At 42.2% G+C, this 17,121-nt stretch overlaps 1 protein-coding gene across 4 annotated transcripts in view; it reads right to left on the reverse strand.

Annotated features, from left to right (window-relative positions):
• The window catches only part of WWC1 (WW and C2 domain containing 1), a 70,643-nt gene that overhangs the window by 27,897 nt on the left and 25,625 nt on the right, over nucleotides 1–17,121 (reverse strand). For 3 of the 4 annotated variants that reach the window (XM_080555568.1, XM_080555571.1, XM_080555570.1), the window contains exons 2-8: nucleotides 12,040–12,149; nucleotides 6,575–6,778; nucleotides 5,231–5,307; nucleotides 4,230–4,309; nucleotides 3,170–3,299; nucleotides 2,439–2,585; nucleotides 1,312–1,385 (exon numbers count right to left, since the gene is read on the reverse strand). In XM_080555568.1, the coding sequence (XP_080411694.1) occupies nucleotides 1,312–1,385; nucleotides 2,439–2,585; nucleotides 3,170–3,299; nucleotides 4,230–4,309; nucleotides 5,231–5,307; nucleotides 6,575–6,778; nucleotides 12,040–12,149 (822 nt within the window). The remainder of the gene's footprint in view (nucleotides 1–1,311; nucleotides 1,386–2,438; nucleotides 2,586–3,169; nucleotides 3,300–4,229; nucleotides 4,310–5,230; nucleotides 5,308–6,574; nucleotides 6,779–12,039; nucleotides 12,150–17,121) is intronic. The other variant, XM_080555569.1, reaches the window with a different exon arrangement.

The raw sequence follows: 17,121 nt of genomic DNA on the forward strand, positions 1-17,121 counted from the left end.
TAAAGTTCTGTCTCTTTTTTTTAAAGAGTATATATTTTCTCTTCAGGTTTATCTTTATTCACTTGCCCCTTGGAAAAGATACAGGCTAAAGTAAGAGTGCTTCATCTCAAACTGAAAATGTAAAGTCAGGGTAAATTAAATTGTAGCCCTGAGCAAAACTTAAGAGTAAAGAACAATTTTAACACTGAAACATTAACTACTGCATCTAAGGGATTAAGAATATATATACTTTTTTTTAAAAAAAAAAAAAAAGGATGATCCAAATATTACTGTAGCTGTTAATCTTAGATTGCCAAAACAGTTCTGATAAACCTTTTCTACCCAGAAACGTGCAAGCTCCTGTCCAAAGTAGCTGGGCACACACATTCTTTGTGTGTAGCTGTGACAATTGCCACAGATGCTGATAAAAATTTATGCCACAGAAAAACATGGCCTGCTGACCATACCAGTATACTCAAATGAGAACACTGAGTAACCACAGCCTTAAGCCTTATTTCCAACCAGAGACAATCCTTTCTTCCTTGTATGTATTCCAGGTACAGACTGTACTATACATCTGAAGTTTGCTTTTCTGGAATAGGCAAGTCCCTTTAGAATAGTTAAAAACAAAATCACCACCACTGACGGCCACACCTCTGAACAAGGACTAGGGCCACCAAAGTACATGGAAAGAACATTGCTTCAGGGTTTTTCATCTAACTGCAGTATCAATCCATATAAATATAGGGACCTCCTCAACAAGTGAGTTAGCTATTATCAATTAAAAATACATCTCCCAATCTAATTTAAGCAAAAGTTTTCTAAATAGATGTGATTTTTAAAGAATTTATTCTTCATTCATCTCATATCAGAGGGCAAATGTAAAAGCTTACATTCTTACAGGTAAGCAGACAGGCACTAAAACTGCAGCCTTTTGACCGTGTCTCAGTATGCTAGGTGTTAACGCAATACACATTTCTCCTTATCTGACTTGAAACCATGCAAACATTCACTGCATTTAGAGTAAGGTAAGGACATGCCTTTCGGTACAGTCTTCTTATTTGGAATGGGGAAGCATTGGCAACAGGCAGGAAAACCACTTATGTTCCTGCAGGTGTGGCTAGATTGAGTTCTTGATGTGTTAGTCACTCCTTAGCAATTTCTAGGATGGTTATTTATTTCTTACATGATAATGTTGGCCCAGAAAGCTTGTTGCCTCACTAGCTCAGAAATTAGCATGTTTATGTAGCAGTAGCTCTGGATTTCAATCTGAGTTGCATCTTCAGAATAAGCTGTATGACAGCCAAAAGGTAAAACAGACCGAAGAATTACCTTCTTTTTGCTTCTTCATATCGAAGGCGTAATCTCACTTTCTCAGCCAACTGGTTATTGCTGCTGGTAATAAACTGAGACAAAATATGAAGTCAGCAACTTAGTAACTGCTCCTAGTTTGACATTCCTTCTTGAAATTGATGGTGTTACAAGTTACATTAGCTCTTGACAAACTACTTTACCTAGTTAAACCAGTCGCATAATGGGAAATATTTCCCTTGATTAAATTTTTCATGATTGTTTCAAATGCTTAAAAAATTCACAGGATTCAGAAGCTCTTTGGCCTCGCTCACCATACAGGAGAACCTACCACATGTAGTCAGGCTTTCATTTTCATGCACACACAAGTAGTTTTGCAATATTTCTTCTTAACTGCTGATTGCAATCACATTTTGGTTTGTGTTACATCTTGCTTTGGCTGTCAAGTCTTAAGGACAAGGGACATCCTATCAAGGCCAAATCTGCAGATCTTTAATCATATGTATGGCCTTGACTGCAAATGGCCACGAACACTTAAGTAAAAGTTCAAAGGAGAGGCTTCTGCGATGTCCTGAGAGGCACGCAAGGTAGCCACAGCATCGCTTGATTCCTTGCTGAGGCTGGCACAAGCCTGCCAATTATGATCTTGCTGCACAAGTGGGACTGAAGACTTACGGAGCACTACACATGTTTAATGGCATCAAAATATCCGCACATATGCTATCATTCTCACTCCTTAACATTCACAAGCCGAAAGCAAAATGCACTCTTAAGGGAAGAGGCCTCATTAGAGCTCAGCCCATATGTAGCTGCTGAATGTTTCTGGTCTAGTAGCATATCAGTTTTATAAAGAGCTATGGGAATATTCACATCTAAAGAAGCTACACCTACATACAAAGTAAAACTTCCTTTCTTTTTATTCTCACCTGGGTTGCTCTGACAGACACAGAGCATGGGGTAACAGCAGGCTGATTTCAGAGATGCATTAACTTTTGCATTAAAGAAAAATGAAGGTCACCCAAGTTTAAAACAGGAGATGGTATCATTTCACAGATACTTCCCACGCCTGAAACCTTGTAATAAGGCAGTGCTGTTCTAGTTTCAGAGGAATGTTTCCAGATGCAATAGGTTTCCCACACTTCACTTACGTTTCCTGAAACATCTGTCTGGGAGCTGACATCCAGGTACTGCCTTGGTAACGAAGGGCTGGAGCTTTCCAAGGACATGTTGCTGGCCCACAGGTCTGACTGTGATCCTCTGTCATTCACGAAGCTGTCTTTTAGCCTGGCTAAACTCTGAAACCACGGAAATTCATCATATGAGCTCACTTTCACACAAAATACCTTGGCAGCTACACAGCTGTAGCCAAAAGGACATGATTAAGGTCCAGCCGTTCCACGTGTGCCCTCAGAGCCTGCCAACGTGAGGGCAGGCATGGCTGGTCTGTGCCTCCCACAGCACGAAGCAGCCCGCCTGTCTGAGCACTCAAGGTATGAGCACACTCTCGTGCCCACATGCAGACAGGCTCTCTGCTGGGAGCCTGAAGGAGGAGGCACACCAAATGGGCCAATTTTTTCACAACTTCTGCAGATTTGCTCTTTGACAGCAGAACAGACAGTCACACTGGTTCATTCTTGACCATTAAACCAAGAGACAAATGTCCATCTCTAACCAAACCAAGTGCTTACTGCTGTTAGTTATATTTTATAATTATTTCCAAAACTGATGAATAAACAGGCTACAGTTCAACCACGATATAGAGCTACTTTAGTAAAAAAAATAAATCACATATCTGAAAAACGAAATACTTAAATTACTTCTCAAGTTCAACTTTATATGAATGGAGACAAAATACTATAAAGTCACATTGTTTCAATACCTGAATGAGGTCTTGCTTTTCTTTCTCCCCTGATGTGATGGCCTTCTTGAGAGCTTTCATTTCACTTAAAATGGCTTGTGCCTCATCAAGTTTGTAGCCACCTTGAGTATCAGACATTTTCATGTCAATTCTGCATGGAAATTAAAAAAAACATACAGTAAGCAAACTCTTTATGTAATGCAATTAATCATATCATCCTAGATGCATACATCTTGATATTCACTGATAAGAAATCACACTAAGTATAATAAAGAAAAGCAGTGATGACGGGTTCTTTGTTCTCTCTGTTAGAAGAATATTAAACTTAGAAACTCTGATTTTAGCCGTACAATTGCTTTGACTCCTTAGGAAGGGAGAAGATGAAAGGTGGAGCAAGTGTTTAGACAGACTGACGCTCATTACCTCGTTTCTAACCCAGAGATCAAGTTAGCCATGTATTGTTAGTTTATTGTTAGTATTGTTAGCCGCTACGTATTGTTAGTTTAAGTAAAGATTTTGAAAACCTGGCAGATCTCTCACACACGAATGTATCTGCATGCACAACCTAATTACAAGCCACCACATCCTCCTCTCTTCTCAAATGACTACTTACTGAAGTTGTCACTTAGAAAAAATTGGTAGGATACTTATCAGTGACATTACTGAAAACATGCCAGTTGCATATCCATATAAAGGTGAGTACCCAACATTTTTTCTCCCCTTCCCTTCCACCCTGATTTTTTCCTCAGTGACCTAAAACAAGGACTCTTATAATTAAGGCAATGGGTATATTGCGTCATCAGTATTGGGCAATACTGAGCAAAACGGAATACCATTTAAATGATAGAACTTGGTTCAAAATCTTTTCACCATGAAGTCAGTTCTGATGTAGCCAATTGCATACAGGTAAACATTCGAGCAAACTAACCCCCATGGCTTTGACTTGTATTTGCCCAAAGATCTCAGCAGCAATGTATTTCAGCTTAATGTTCTTTAGGCAGCTATTGATAAATGTAGAGGGGGATGCATTACAAGCCAGAGATGTTCTGCACTGAAAATAAGATCTTCAGAACAGACTTACTTCTTCAGTGTCTGAAATCCATGCTCTTTGTACTGGAGTTCTTGCTTCATGTGAGCTACCTCTCTCTTGAGTTTATTGACCTGTAGGAAGGTGTTACATTTTTGGAGTGATACTTCACATGAGTATTTAGGTACAGAACTACCCACTCAATTCAGAACTTACTCAGTGTAGACAGCACTCTCTAGACAAAGTTTCCAAATATTCACTCCATCTCAACAGCAGCTACCAGCCCTGACTGCATCTTCATCAGCACATTATCAATGGCTAGAGATTTATCTAGTACTTGGATGTCACATCATTTAATCGGGGGCTCAAGGGAAGTTCCAACCTCATAAGCAGGAAAGATGAGAAAAATTCAAAGGACAGCAATGAAAGCACATGCTGATTTTACCCACTGATGTTTAAAATCCTTCCAGTCATTAAAAAACGTTAGGTATGAGGACTGGAGTTAGACCGCAGTGATACAAGCCATCCTCCAACATACCAAATTAAAAGGCCCCACTGCACGAGTAACACAGCAGGATGATAATACATATTGTAAATCCACTGACCCTACAGCTCGCTGTTTTATATTCCTCTGCAGAGGCCAGACTGACCTACTTTACTTCAGTCCTTTCTTCTTCCCAAAGTGAGCTCTGCATGAGAGAGCACACTGCTGCTCCTAGCAGCGTGCGCTGAGCTCACGACAAAACAGCTGCCAGTCTCTGGAGAGAGCTCGCAGCTCCCTGGTGCTGCAGTGCACCAGGCAGCCAGCACACAGTTAAATATCCCACTGTGGAGCGAAACATACTATCAGCATTCAAGAGTCTGAGGACTATTAGTAAAACAATAGTTTCAAACTAAGACCATAGCATTTGAGAATTCTGCTACTTTATCTCTTAAATAAAGAATGGCAACATTAACTCTTTCGACTGCTTTGACATCTCTTAATATTTATCATGAAGCTTGGAAAATATCTGAGGATTACTTGTGGCAAGCAGAAGTCCAGTCATACTTCTTACCCTTGATTTTGTAGTAGCAATCTCTGCTTTGAGAATCTCCGGGTCATACTTGGAACTTGACGATGAGCCAGACAGCACTACAGCAAAACAAACACTGCATTTAGCGGCTTTACCACCATCCCCATCTCCTCTACCAGCCCCACCAGGAATTAAGGCCTCCCATCACTCCCTCCACACATGGCTGCCATGGGCTTTTTATCCATTTGCCAGAATCTCTTCTCACCTCCTGCATCTCCAAAGGCATTTAGCACAACTGAAGGAAAAAACACTGCATAAAGGTTTACTTTAGTTTTTAGACTTGGTTATTGTGTAAACAATCCACTGAATGTTTAGAAACAAAGCAAAGAATAAGAAACTGAAAAACGTGATGTAAGCCTTCTCACAGCCTTGAGAACATGACCGATCATCCAGTGTGTCACATCGTATTAAATCAATGTCCCATTAACAGCAGAACTCTCTTCTCAGCAGCAGTTAAAACTCTTATGCTTCAGAAGGTACAGAAGCTCCCCAACGTGCAATACTGTTAGAGGTAGCTGTAGGCAAGGGAGTTATTTTGATCCTTGCAGCCATCAGTTTATGCCCTATAAAACACGGGAAAACATTTTCTGTTTGGTTGCTTTTTTTTCTTTTTCTTTTTTAACGGATAGACAGCATCACACCAACGCAATTCACATTCATAACATATTGTTTTATTATACCAGTACTTAAGTAGAGCACTGCTTGCTTACTTCAGAGATAAGGGATGGGACCCTATTCAAATTTTTAAGAACCCTTCGATATCGGGCACAGAATGAGCCACTTGAGTTCACTACCACTAGATATAACCCAGAAAGAGTAAAAAGATGGCTGTGCGGATGTGTCAGTCCTTTGATGTTGCTATCAAGAACAAAGTTTACAGTTGTAAGGATTATATAAAAAAACCTTCTGGAAGACTTGCAGGAAATACATTCTCCTCTGGACATCTTCCACTGGCAAGAGGTCTGGGAATGCCGCTCAGGATTAACCTTCTTGCCTTGTTTCTGTACTTTGGACAGGTGAACCAAGGAACACAACACAGAATCTCCTCCCCACCCCCACCGCCCCCGCCAACATTTCTTGAAGCCCATGTTGAAAATCTGCACACCAACTCCAGCAACTGAGGAAAACAGTAATAATGTTCATAATAGCTATTCTTTAGAAAATAGGCATTAAACAACGATTGCTCATTTTGTCTCAAAAGCAAATGAAATGTGCAGAGTATTTGATGTGGCATAACATACCCTGGTGCTCTATCAGAGGACCAGCTTCAAGCATTTTACTGTCCTAGAGGGATCACGACTGAGAAAGTCACTTCATAATACTCACAGCTGGTCTGAGAGCCCAGTTTGTGCTCCCACACATCATGAAGCTGCCGATATTCTTGCTGGGCCAATTCAAGCCTCTGCTGTTTCACTTGATAGATCTCCTTCTGTGCAGCAATTGCCTCTTGGGCTAGGACAAGATAGTCTTTCAGCATATGTTCCTGCTCCCGTCGCCATTGCACACGAGGATCTTCTATCTGTGTAGTTTCTTAAAGAGAAAACAAAAGGAGGGAAGATCAATAAAATGCAGGCTTGTATCACTGCCTGGAGAAGCTCCACCATTTATGACTATTTTGAATTTGCCCTGTGCCCCTTCCCCCATTAACAAGTGGAATAAGGACATGCCCCTTTTTTTTTTTCTGCCTCCTTAGGAAGTGATCATTGATCTGCAACAAACTCCATCAAGCTCTTATATTCTGACTCGTTCTATAGAATACATGCCCAAATCAATGTACAACTCTCCAGTTCCTCTGATGCTGAAGCCAATGTGGTTCTGCCTCTTAAAACATTCACACAAGCATATGCACACATAAGCACTGGAAAAGTGACACCGAGTGTCAGGCTTATCTTTATTGTACCTGGTTTATAACATTTCTAATAAAATAGCTCTGCTATTTCACCGATAAAACAACTTTCAGAAAACTTCATTGCCACATGACTGCATTCAAGAATGTCAAAGCAAATACAACTCTGCCTGTCCTCTTTGGCTGCAAAGCATCTGTTATTAGCAAGGGGAAGAAAATTAATTCATTCAGAGTCCATACGTAAATACAAAGAATTGCTAAATCACAGAGTGCATCTGTGAAAGTGCCTTCAATTGCATTATATAAACAGCATCTCCGGAGGGGAGTAAACATTTCCTTCACTGAAAGAAAACTCAGCAGTAAATCACTGCAGAATACAGGAGGTGGAGTTAAAGGAAAATATTTTTGTGGTAACGTAGGCAACACAGTCGTGAGCGGCTACATCACCTTCAGCTCCGTTACCCCAACACAACTGATACGTGGCTTTTGGGGTTTCTAATCAAGGAAAAGCCATAGGGGTACAAACGTGCAGATGGTCCTAATGCTAATTAGGCAGATTTGTATTTGTCTTTTTTGTGATGAAGTGTCCAAAATACTTTTCTCTTTCAAGGTTATTTCACGTTCTTGCTTGGAACAGGTTCCAACATTCAGTTGACTAAGTGCTCTGAACTGTCCAAACTACCATGCCTGAACAAGCATGCCTAGTCACCACATAATGAATAATTAATAAAAAGGAGCTGCTTGAAACTATCAGTAGGAATCTAATCTGCATATCTTAAGAGCCTCTTTAAATATTTAGGAAGAGCTGCCATGGAGGAAGGTAAGAGCAGCTCTCAGTGAGTCAGGAATAAGACGAACACTGCAACATGCAGCATCTGGGAAAGAGCGCTAGCAACAATCCTAGAAGCAGAAATCGAAATAAATAATTTTACCCACGGGATGGACACACAGCCACATTTTCACAAGCTGCCCATGATCATGCTGAGGAGAAAATTAACAGGAGACTCCAACAATAACTTGTTTCAACAGTATCTCAAGACCCAAAAGAACACCAGGCACTTCAACTTACATAGCACAACCTGAACAAAGCTGCAAAAGTAAGATGATTAGAGAAAAAACTTTTAAGAGACTAACAGTATAGTGCGCAGAACTGTTTCAGCAGCAAGTTTTTATAGATCCTGCTAGCAGAAACAGGATTTCAGCTATTGGGAATACGGAAGTTAACCCTGAAAAATTGTCCCAAAATAACTGGAAGGGCAAAAACAGCCACTTGTGTCAGTTGTAGGTGTTGATGCACTCCCAAGACAAACACCGCGGTCTTGCTCACAGGGAGCAAAGGAAAACTCAGCAAGACAGAGCAGCATATCAACTCCAAGTCTGAAAATCCCAGCCCCCCATCTCTATTCTTGCCCCCTAAATCCCATTTTCCAGATAACCACTATCTACATCCAAAGCACGTAACTCTCTTTACTCCATAGTTGAGCCAGAGAGGGAAGTCTGCTGCAAATTCCCCAGAGAGATGCTCCTGATACCTGTGGCTTCTTCAAGCTTCCATTTTTTCCTTCAACTAACAGCCCATTCTTACTGTAACTGCAAGAAAGGCAGTGGAGGCTGCTACAGGGACATCTCTCTATTATAAACCACCAGGAGAAAGACTATAAAGTCTGCTTCATCATCCTGAACACCTCTGTTACAGGAGCTGAGACACAGTCCAGGTAACATTAAACCCATGCAAGAGAAAACCTTAACCAGCTTTTTGAAAAATCAGTAACACAAACACACTCAGAACAACTGAGTGAAGTTTTTTAAGCCAGCAGCTGCCACGTTTTTAAACATACAGCCAAAAACTCGTGCGGAAAAAACACAAGTTTTAGTAATTCAGTATTGTAATATAATTCTAATAATTCAGTATTGTGTATGTCGACAACAAATCCAAGGAGATGTTTGCTCTCAAAGACCCGCCCCAATTAAAACCGTCTTACCTCCGTACCCCCAGAGTATGTTTCTTCATCTCTCAGAGATCCAGCAGCTTACCTGGCATTTAATTCAGGCTATGGTGCAGCTTATCTGATAAACAGCATGCACAGCACAGAACAATAAATGCTGTACTGTTCATCCACAACAGCTCTTTACATCAACACTACAAAACCAGGGACAGGTGAAGTTCTTCACCCCTGAGCAAGTGCACCATTCACAGCCCACACGCACACCTGACCCACAGAACACAAGCTGAGTGTCTGTCTGAGGATAGGGCGGGGGGAATAAGTCATCAGCTTCTCTGGTAAGGGAAGTCAACACTAAGATCTGACGTACTTCCACAGACTGTTAGACGTTTTTCGCCCTTGCTAGAAATTTGGGAATTCATTCTTCCGGGTCCCCCTTGACTCTTGGCAATAGGTAGAGTAACGAGGGATGGAATGGCGTTTCCCTGTTCTGTTCTACCTGCAGATCCTGCGCATCTCATAGAGGAGTGCACTGGCAGCCCACCCTTCCTACCACCACACTCATGTGTGCAGTGAGGGGAGGCACCTCAAAAACCTCTAGTCCAAGGGAGATCACTGCCCCAAGTGCACACACCACCTTGCAAAGCAAATGCTTGGCAGCAGCCAGCTCACAGACAGGACGGAAGCACTGTTACATCCTGAAACTACTTAAAAAAGGGGAACAAAGCATTCACCTCTTCCTTCTTAGTAATCACTAACTGTATCCCCTTGATTGCAGCATCAGGCTTTGCTTTTCAAACATGCAATCATAATCTAGGAAAATGTTGGCCAAAGGGCTCTCAATTTGCCCACAGCTACTAAGAAATGCAAAATACATTCTGAAGTCAGATCCAAGGCCTATGGGTTATTACATCATTTGTTGTTCTGTACTTTTTTTTTTTAAATGCTGTGCTTGTCATAAATAAATCTTCATATCTGAAGAATGTGGCCTTACCACGCTTGCATCAGCACCTAGAAAGAAAATCATGGTTTCTTGGGGCAAATCACATTCCAAAGAAGTTCCACCAGAGTCTGAGACACTCAGGGCTATGCATGAATACTGTATTAGAAATATTCTCAGTACTTAATTCAATTTAATTTTATTTATTTTGCCCCAGAGAGAAGGTTAGAAGTATTCCCCATCTCACCTGTTTTTAAATGGCTCCTGGCCTTAGACTGAAATTTAGTCTGTCGTTCCTGATAACTAGGCTCAAATACTTCAAGTCTGCAGCAAGAACCAACGTGCCTCCATCCCTTCTGCTGACGGTTCCTTCCTGCACAGGGATCTGCAGGAGGTGGGTTTGGACACTCTCCAGAGAACACTTCACACGAACCACAAAGATGAGCCTCTTGATTAGCTGATGGTAAGTGGATATGGTTTGCTTTATCATGATTTGCGTTAGAGCTGGCTTAAGAAATAGGGTCATGATTTAATTTCTCTTTTTTTTAACCTCTTAATTGAAATTCTAGCTCAAGTATTGTAGCCTCTGGCATCTTACAGAAGGTAAGCTTGAAAAGCAACTGCTGTTAAGGAGGTGTCAGCACGGTTCAAAGCTGTAACTGCACTCCCTTGAAGCCTGTGGTGCTTTCGAGTGGCATGGACTAGGGAAAACTGCCCTGCACCACACACATCTCAGGCCTAAAACCAGATCTTTGTGCATTCACAGAGGGGTCAACTCAAATGCACAGCTAAGGTCTTATTTTGTTTGTCCCAACTACGTGCTGAAACTTCTGCTAGCTGCGACACTCAAGAGGTCCAACAAGTATTTAAAAGTATGTAAATAGTACGGTATTGGGACGACAATATCTAAATACAAATACTGTTGTCATCTGCAGATCTGCAGACACAATCTTTGTATTGCAGAGGGCAGTTAGTGCTTTTTGAGAACAGTCGTTTTTTGTTCTCCCATTTTAATACTCAGAAGTTGGTAAAACCAGGAACATGCAGTCTCAGGCCAGTTGAAAATGTGGCCTCTCTGAAAGGAAGGGAAGCAATATGAAGATAGCTAAGACATAAAAAGTTGACTTCCACAGTTACAGTTTAAAAATCTTGTAACTTGCTGAAAAAAAAAAAAATTGCTGAAGTTCTCAGTTGAAGTCACAAAAGCAGTTTTGTTTTTCATTTTTTAAAAAATTGTCAAGGTACTTTTGTCCTTCAGAATTTTTGCTCTTTGCATTAGCTACAAAAAGCTAGCTCTGAAAGGACCTGGACATGCCTCTGCTGTGAACTTCTGGAATGCAATCACAGTGGTTCTCTAAAGAGAACAAAAGTCACTGATTTATTTTGTTTATGCCTTGTTTTTCAGGGAATTTGCTCTAGCACAACTTATTTCCTAACAACATCTGTAATGACATATCCAGTTACGAATTTTCTTGCATATAATTCAAATGAGCTTGTAAAGCACAACACTTCTGTTCTATCAAGCAAAGGCAGTAAGCAGTGGCTTAGTTTGAGCATATAGCATAAAAACGCCACAAATTTAACACTTTTCCTACTTTTTTCAGGATACCCCAAGCTTAATTGAGAGTTTCCTCTCTAGTAAAGAGAATGTGAACTCTTGCAGCTCTGGGAGCTCCATTAACCATGCAAGCAGTCATTCAGCTTATCCCTGCCAGGGAAATCAACACAAGACCTTTGTACTGTTTCTGATGGTCTTGCCACAAGGACAAATTCCAGGCTAAGAACAAACTCCAAATCATTGCTGCCTAGTCGGACTCTTCAGCAGAGCCAAATCTTAGAGAGGTGTGCCCACAGTATCAGCTTGAACATGACTACTGATCTGAAGAGTACAAACAAAAAGGTCTCATATCCCTGCTAGAGAGGGGGAATGAACTCCTGTGATGCAGGACAGGATTTGAACTGCACCTGCTCCAAGACATGCTGTTCAGCAATTTTGTGTTCAGTACATTTTAACACGGGTACAAAACAATCACTCTGCAAAACACACTAATGTGTTACTTACTGGTGTTGTGGTCTATGTAATAAACTCCAACCTGAGGATCATAAGCTTCTTCCCATCCTAATGGCAATTCATCGCTAATGCAGTCTGCAAAGGTGAGTGGTTTAGTATACCTGAAATGCAAAATAATACAGCATTAATAAAAGAACACTCCCACATGTCCATTCCAAGTAACAGAGCAGAAAACAAGTAGCACAAGAGACTTCCTATAAAACACTGAGAAACTTGGAAACTATTTTAAAGCATTTGCTCTTATTGAATAATACCCTGCAAACTCTTCCCCTTCTTCGGCTACAGTTGCAGCAGGATGAATTCATTGTGACAGAGCTCCCAAGCCTAGTGTAACTCAGCCAGTACTTGTTCAACAAAGGAACTTTAAGAACTTTGCCAGGAACAACCCTAGACTCTCCGCTGAAAGAGAGAGATTGTTTGCGGGCAGATCCTGTATCAAAAATATGTAGACAACATGAGAAATGCAATTTGCATAGCATGAATAATTAAGGCGACACAATCAATAGTAAGTGATGAGGACTGCGGGACCACTTGTCATGCAACTCCAGTCATCTGCATGGCAATACGTTCCGTTTCATTAACGGCTAACTAGACTGGTTTCTCAGTGCCATAAAAACACGCAATCCACTCAGTGCAAACGAGGAAGTATTTTTGTGGAATTGCTCTGATGAGTTTTTCTACTAGAGACCACATCCAGCAACACTCTGAAGGCTTGTGTAGCTACAAAGCCAGCTCCTTGAGTGCATCCTGCAGCTGCCAGTTACTGAGGCCGTGCTCCTCTCCTCCCTGGGACTCTCAGCAGCTCACTAGGTTCAGTCTGCACCAACTGACCGTGTTACTGCTGGGAGGCACAAGCCAGGAAGAATGAAGCTTGCAGACATCTCAGAGCACCCAGCTGCCAAAAGATGCCACAGGCCCACGCAGCCACGCACAAGCCCAGTGCATGACACGGGGTGCTCCTGGCATTAGGGCCACGACTTGGTGCTGGGGCCAGTGAGCCAGGCTGGCCAGAAGGGCCCTTTGAGCAGCAAGTGGCGGACACGGAGCCTCCCAGCACCTCTACCTGTTACGCTGCACGTACTACAAGCCATGCAGCCAGAAAGCAGCCATGGAGCTGTACTGGGCTGCCTGCAAGCAGCACTGCTCGGGAATGTAAGCGGGCTGAAAGAGCAAGTTTCCAACCCACAGTAAGACACCAAACAGGTCTGCAGAAATCCTTTGGATCCAAAGATAATTCAGCATGGCTGAGAGCTCAATAAAACGTCTTACGAAGTTTTGAGCACACTTGAGCATACCTTACCTGGAGGCACTGAGCTGGGAGACCCACATGAGTATCTTACAAGATACTCGCAAGAGGCTCAATATGAAGTCAACATTTAGAAAGACTAAGGTACCTCCCCCAGCTGTAACCCAGAAATCTGCTAGATGGAAAGAGGGAGGTAGGAGCAAGCCAGTAATCTCTAAATTTACCTGCTGTTGCACTCCTCTTTAAACCCTTTGCCTTTGCCATCTAAAGCACTACCTCAATCACTGCTCTCTCGAACTGTAAATTTAAAGCTCTGCAGCACACACAACAGATTCGGACCTTCTCAGCACAGAACTGCTAAAAAAAAAAAAAGTTCCTTTATCAATGAATTTTCACTGAAAGGTTTATTATTTTTACCCTTTGTAATCTAGAGTGTACCAATAAGATGTTTGTACAGAAAACAGAGATTACTCAAGAAATAAAGCAGAATCTCAGTATTACTGATTGCTATCCCTTATCTTTGGGGGGTTTGCTATCCCCAGTCTCTGCCTGAAGATCAAGCTATGTGCTGCTCTGAGCTGACCAAGTCAAAGATGCACAGGGATAAAAATGCAAAGCAAGGTCACATGTGAGCAAGGATCCCAGGAGATAACACAGAAGAAAGTGCTGTGGCAAAACATGTTGGCAATTTCCGTTTGAACATTAAGGTTACCGCTTTCACCTCTCTGAAAACGCATCGCTTTTATTTAATCTCAGCAGTTCAAGCAAAAGCACCACAGGTGCCGGCACGGGAAGCAGCAGCTCTGAGCCCTGGGGTACCTGCACGCAGGCGGGGTACAGGCACACAGGGACACCGAGGCTGGAGCCGGGGAGTGCCCGCAGCGAGCGATCCAAGCAGTTCTCAGCACAGGGCAGTAATCAAATCAACACAACTGCACCAAACTCACCGGTGAAGGCATGCTGCAGGTATAAAACATACCTTGGTAGCTCAATTCGTACTACACACCGAGCAGAACTCTGCTCAAGAATCAGGCCTAGGATTACAATCAAACTCCCAGCCCCCTGCCCTGTGCTGAGCTCCTGCACCAGAGCCAGAATCCGGGACTGCTTTAATCAGGGAGCAGCACCATAATGCCAGCTTAAGAGCTCCCAAGTTCAATACCGAGCCCACAAAGTTTTGGCCTGGCTTTTGCCCAGACCGCTTTTGCTAGAGGCAGCTGAATTGCTTCTAGGCATGCCCAGGAGCTGCCAGGCTCAGCAGGGAGCCGGGCCCAAGCAGCTTTGGGATGTTTTCCTACCGAACGCAGTGCGTGAACTCCAGCCACTCAGTTCTGTCGGCTGGTGTTTTGGAGAAGGGCAGAAAGGTAGGAGCAGTGTGACAGAAGCCAACTCATTTCTGCTGGGAGGCTTGCCAGCAGTTCCTAGGGCTCAGAAACAGAGCATCACCTTTAAGGTTCACGCATTCAGAACATCTTTAAGGAGCACCCACCACCAAGCACCCCTGATTTATGCTGTCCTCCCTGGCTGAATGCAAGCCTGCAGCTATCCCATTTGTACAGACAAAGTACTCATTAAAGGAGAAACCTGTCATTCAACCAGCAAACAGAAAAGTAATTAGTTTTCAGAATTAAAAAAGTAATTCCATTTATTACAGACAACATATGTCATATAGCTATTTCCCCGAATAACTGCAGCTTCATAACCAAAGCACTCTTCTCAACTCCTTTCCCTTGCTGCTGCAGAAAACTGGCACAAATCAAAGAGGCAGTGCTACAATGACAGATTAAAGACATGCAATATGTTGTGTAGCCAGATTAATGAATAAACCATAACAAGAAAAAGGAGACATTACCCTCCTTTTTTCAAGATAGAGTGACTTTTGCTTTTGTTATGAAGACGAAAATAAACCAATTTTCTGAAAGGGGTCCAAAAATCAAGCATCTCCCTGAGCACATTCACGACGTAGCACAATAGATTAAACGAGTAAGAGGTAAAGGTTTTTCTCACAGCAAGTCGCGATTCAGTTAGTGTATCACTTCTGTGTAACAGAGCTGAGTTTCTGCATTTGGGAAGTTAAAGCCAGGACACATCTGCAGAACTATTTCTTTTGAAACATCTCATTTGCAATTCACAAAGCTTCCTTGCAGCCTTGGAAAAGTCTCATCAACGCAGCCCGATCATGTTATCATTTAAATGGCCCTCACTGTACCAAGACTCAAAGCTGCAACTGCCTGGAAGAATGGGCTCCTTTCGCCCACTGTGCGTGCACTCTACGGAAAGGAGTCTACTAAACCACTTACGCATACTTACCCTCCGTGGGTAAGGAAACCTCCAGATGCATTCATCTGAGCTTTCAAGAGAAATCAGCACACCTGGATGTCCAGAAAATCCTGACTGGGTATGAATTCTGTCTCCAAAGAGTGGACCAAGTGTGTGTGTGTTCGGGGAACAAGTTGGTAGGTATATCAATATTTATGAAAGCCCAGCTAGTGTAGTTAAGAGATGACACTTGCAGGCACATGAAACTGCATCTTCCAGCCATACTAGGCATGCCCTAACAACCTTTAGAGCAGAAGTTTGACCAGAACTACCACTGAAATGATTCAAGAGCTTTAAAGCTGGAAAAGTAAACAGTGTGTAAAATTCCTTAGGAGAAACCAGCTTGAGCTAGAGGAAATTTACAAATCCTAGCCTAACTCTGGCCTTCTAGCTCACGAAAACGTAACCCAGCCATTCCTCTCGCACACCAACTCCTCTGTATCTCATGTTTTAGGAAAACGTAGCGTCCTGAAACACAGCACATCAACTTGGCTTTACCACACCTCACCTTAACTTCTCTTGGTTTTCAATACGTTATTTTTTCATGCGATTTCGTTCAAGAAATTCAGACTTACTTGAGGCAAGCGTAATCAATCATTAAGATCCCTGGAAACCAGGTACCCTTAGCAACCATCACCCAGCGAGCCAAGGGCACAGCTTCAGAATGAATCCTGATAACAGAGCTAGGAGATAACAGCCTCACGTGGCATGCTAACCTGAGGAGTATCTTTAGGCCTTGAGGCAGAGGCAGGAGAGGGGAAGCCATAGTCCATGCCCGCACCCAGCACCCCATAAAAGCACTGAGAAGCTTCCAGCTCTGTGAAACATCTGGCCCAAATAGCTCAAGTATTTGTACATCAAATGCTTTTCAAATCCTTCTTCCACAGCAGCAGACAGACAGTTTCCTAGCTCTAATTTAGTAAGTCATGCCATTTTTAATGAGAGGTTTCTATATTTCTTATGATTTTTGATTTATCACCTTCAGCTTCTTGCACGGATCAAGCTGGAAGCCAATGTTATCATGCACAAACACTATTAAATCAAAACTTGCTCATCTCAGATTTAGAAAGCCTTTCTATAGTCTTTAACTCTACTGTTGTCAATCAAAAAACCCCATTACGCAGGAAACTGAAGGCAAATAATTCTTGTATAACAAGTTTTTGATTGGCAGATTTGTTAAACACGGCCCTAACATCACAAAGGCTTCTGAGTGAAGCTGTAAATGGGTGAACTGTGCCGCTTACAAATTTGAAGTTAATACTACTAAGGTAACAAATCAATTCTGAACTTCTTAGAAAAATAACGTTACGTTAGTTTTAATTAGTGGATTTCACTGCCAACTGGTGACCTAAAGCAATTTAACAGAAGCACACAGCTTTTCAGTTAGGCTCATGGCTGTGTGTACAGACATGTATGTGTGCGTGTGTATATATATATATACACACACACACACCTCCTATATACACACATGTACATGCTTAGGTCACAAAGACGTTGAGCATTCACCA

This window comes from Anser brachyrhynchus (assembly GCF_964034855.1).
Source record: "Anser brachyrhynchus genome assembly, chromosome: 14".
In the NCBI taxonomy this organism is placed as follows: Eukaryota; Metazoa; Chordata; class Aves; order Anseriformes; family Anatidae; genus Anser; species Anser brachyrhynchus.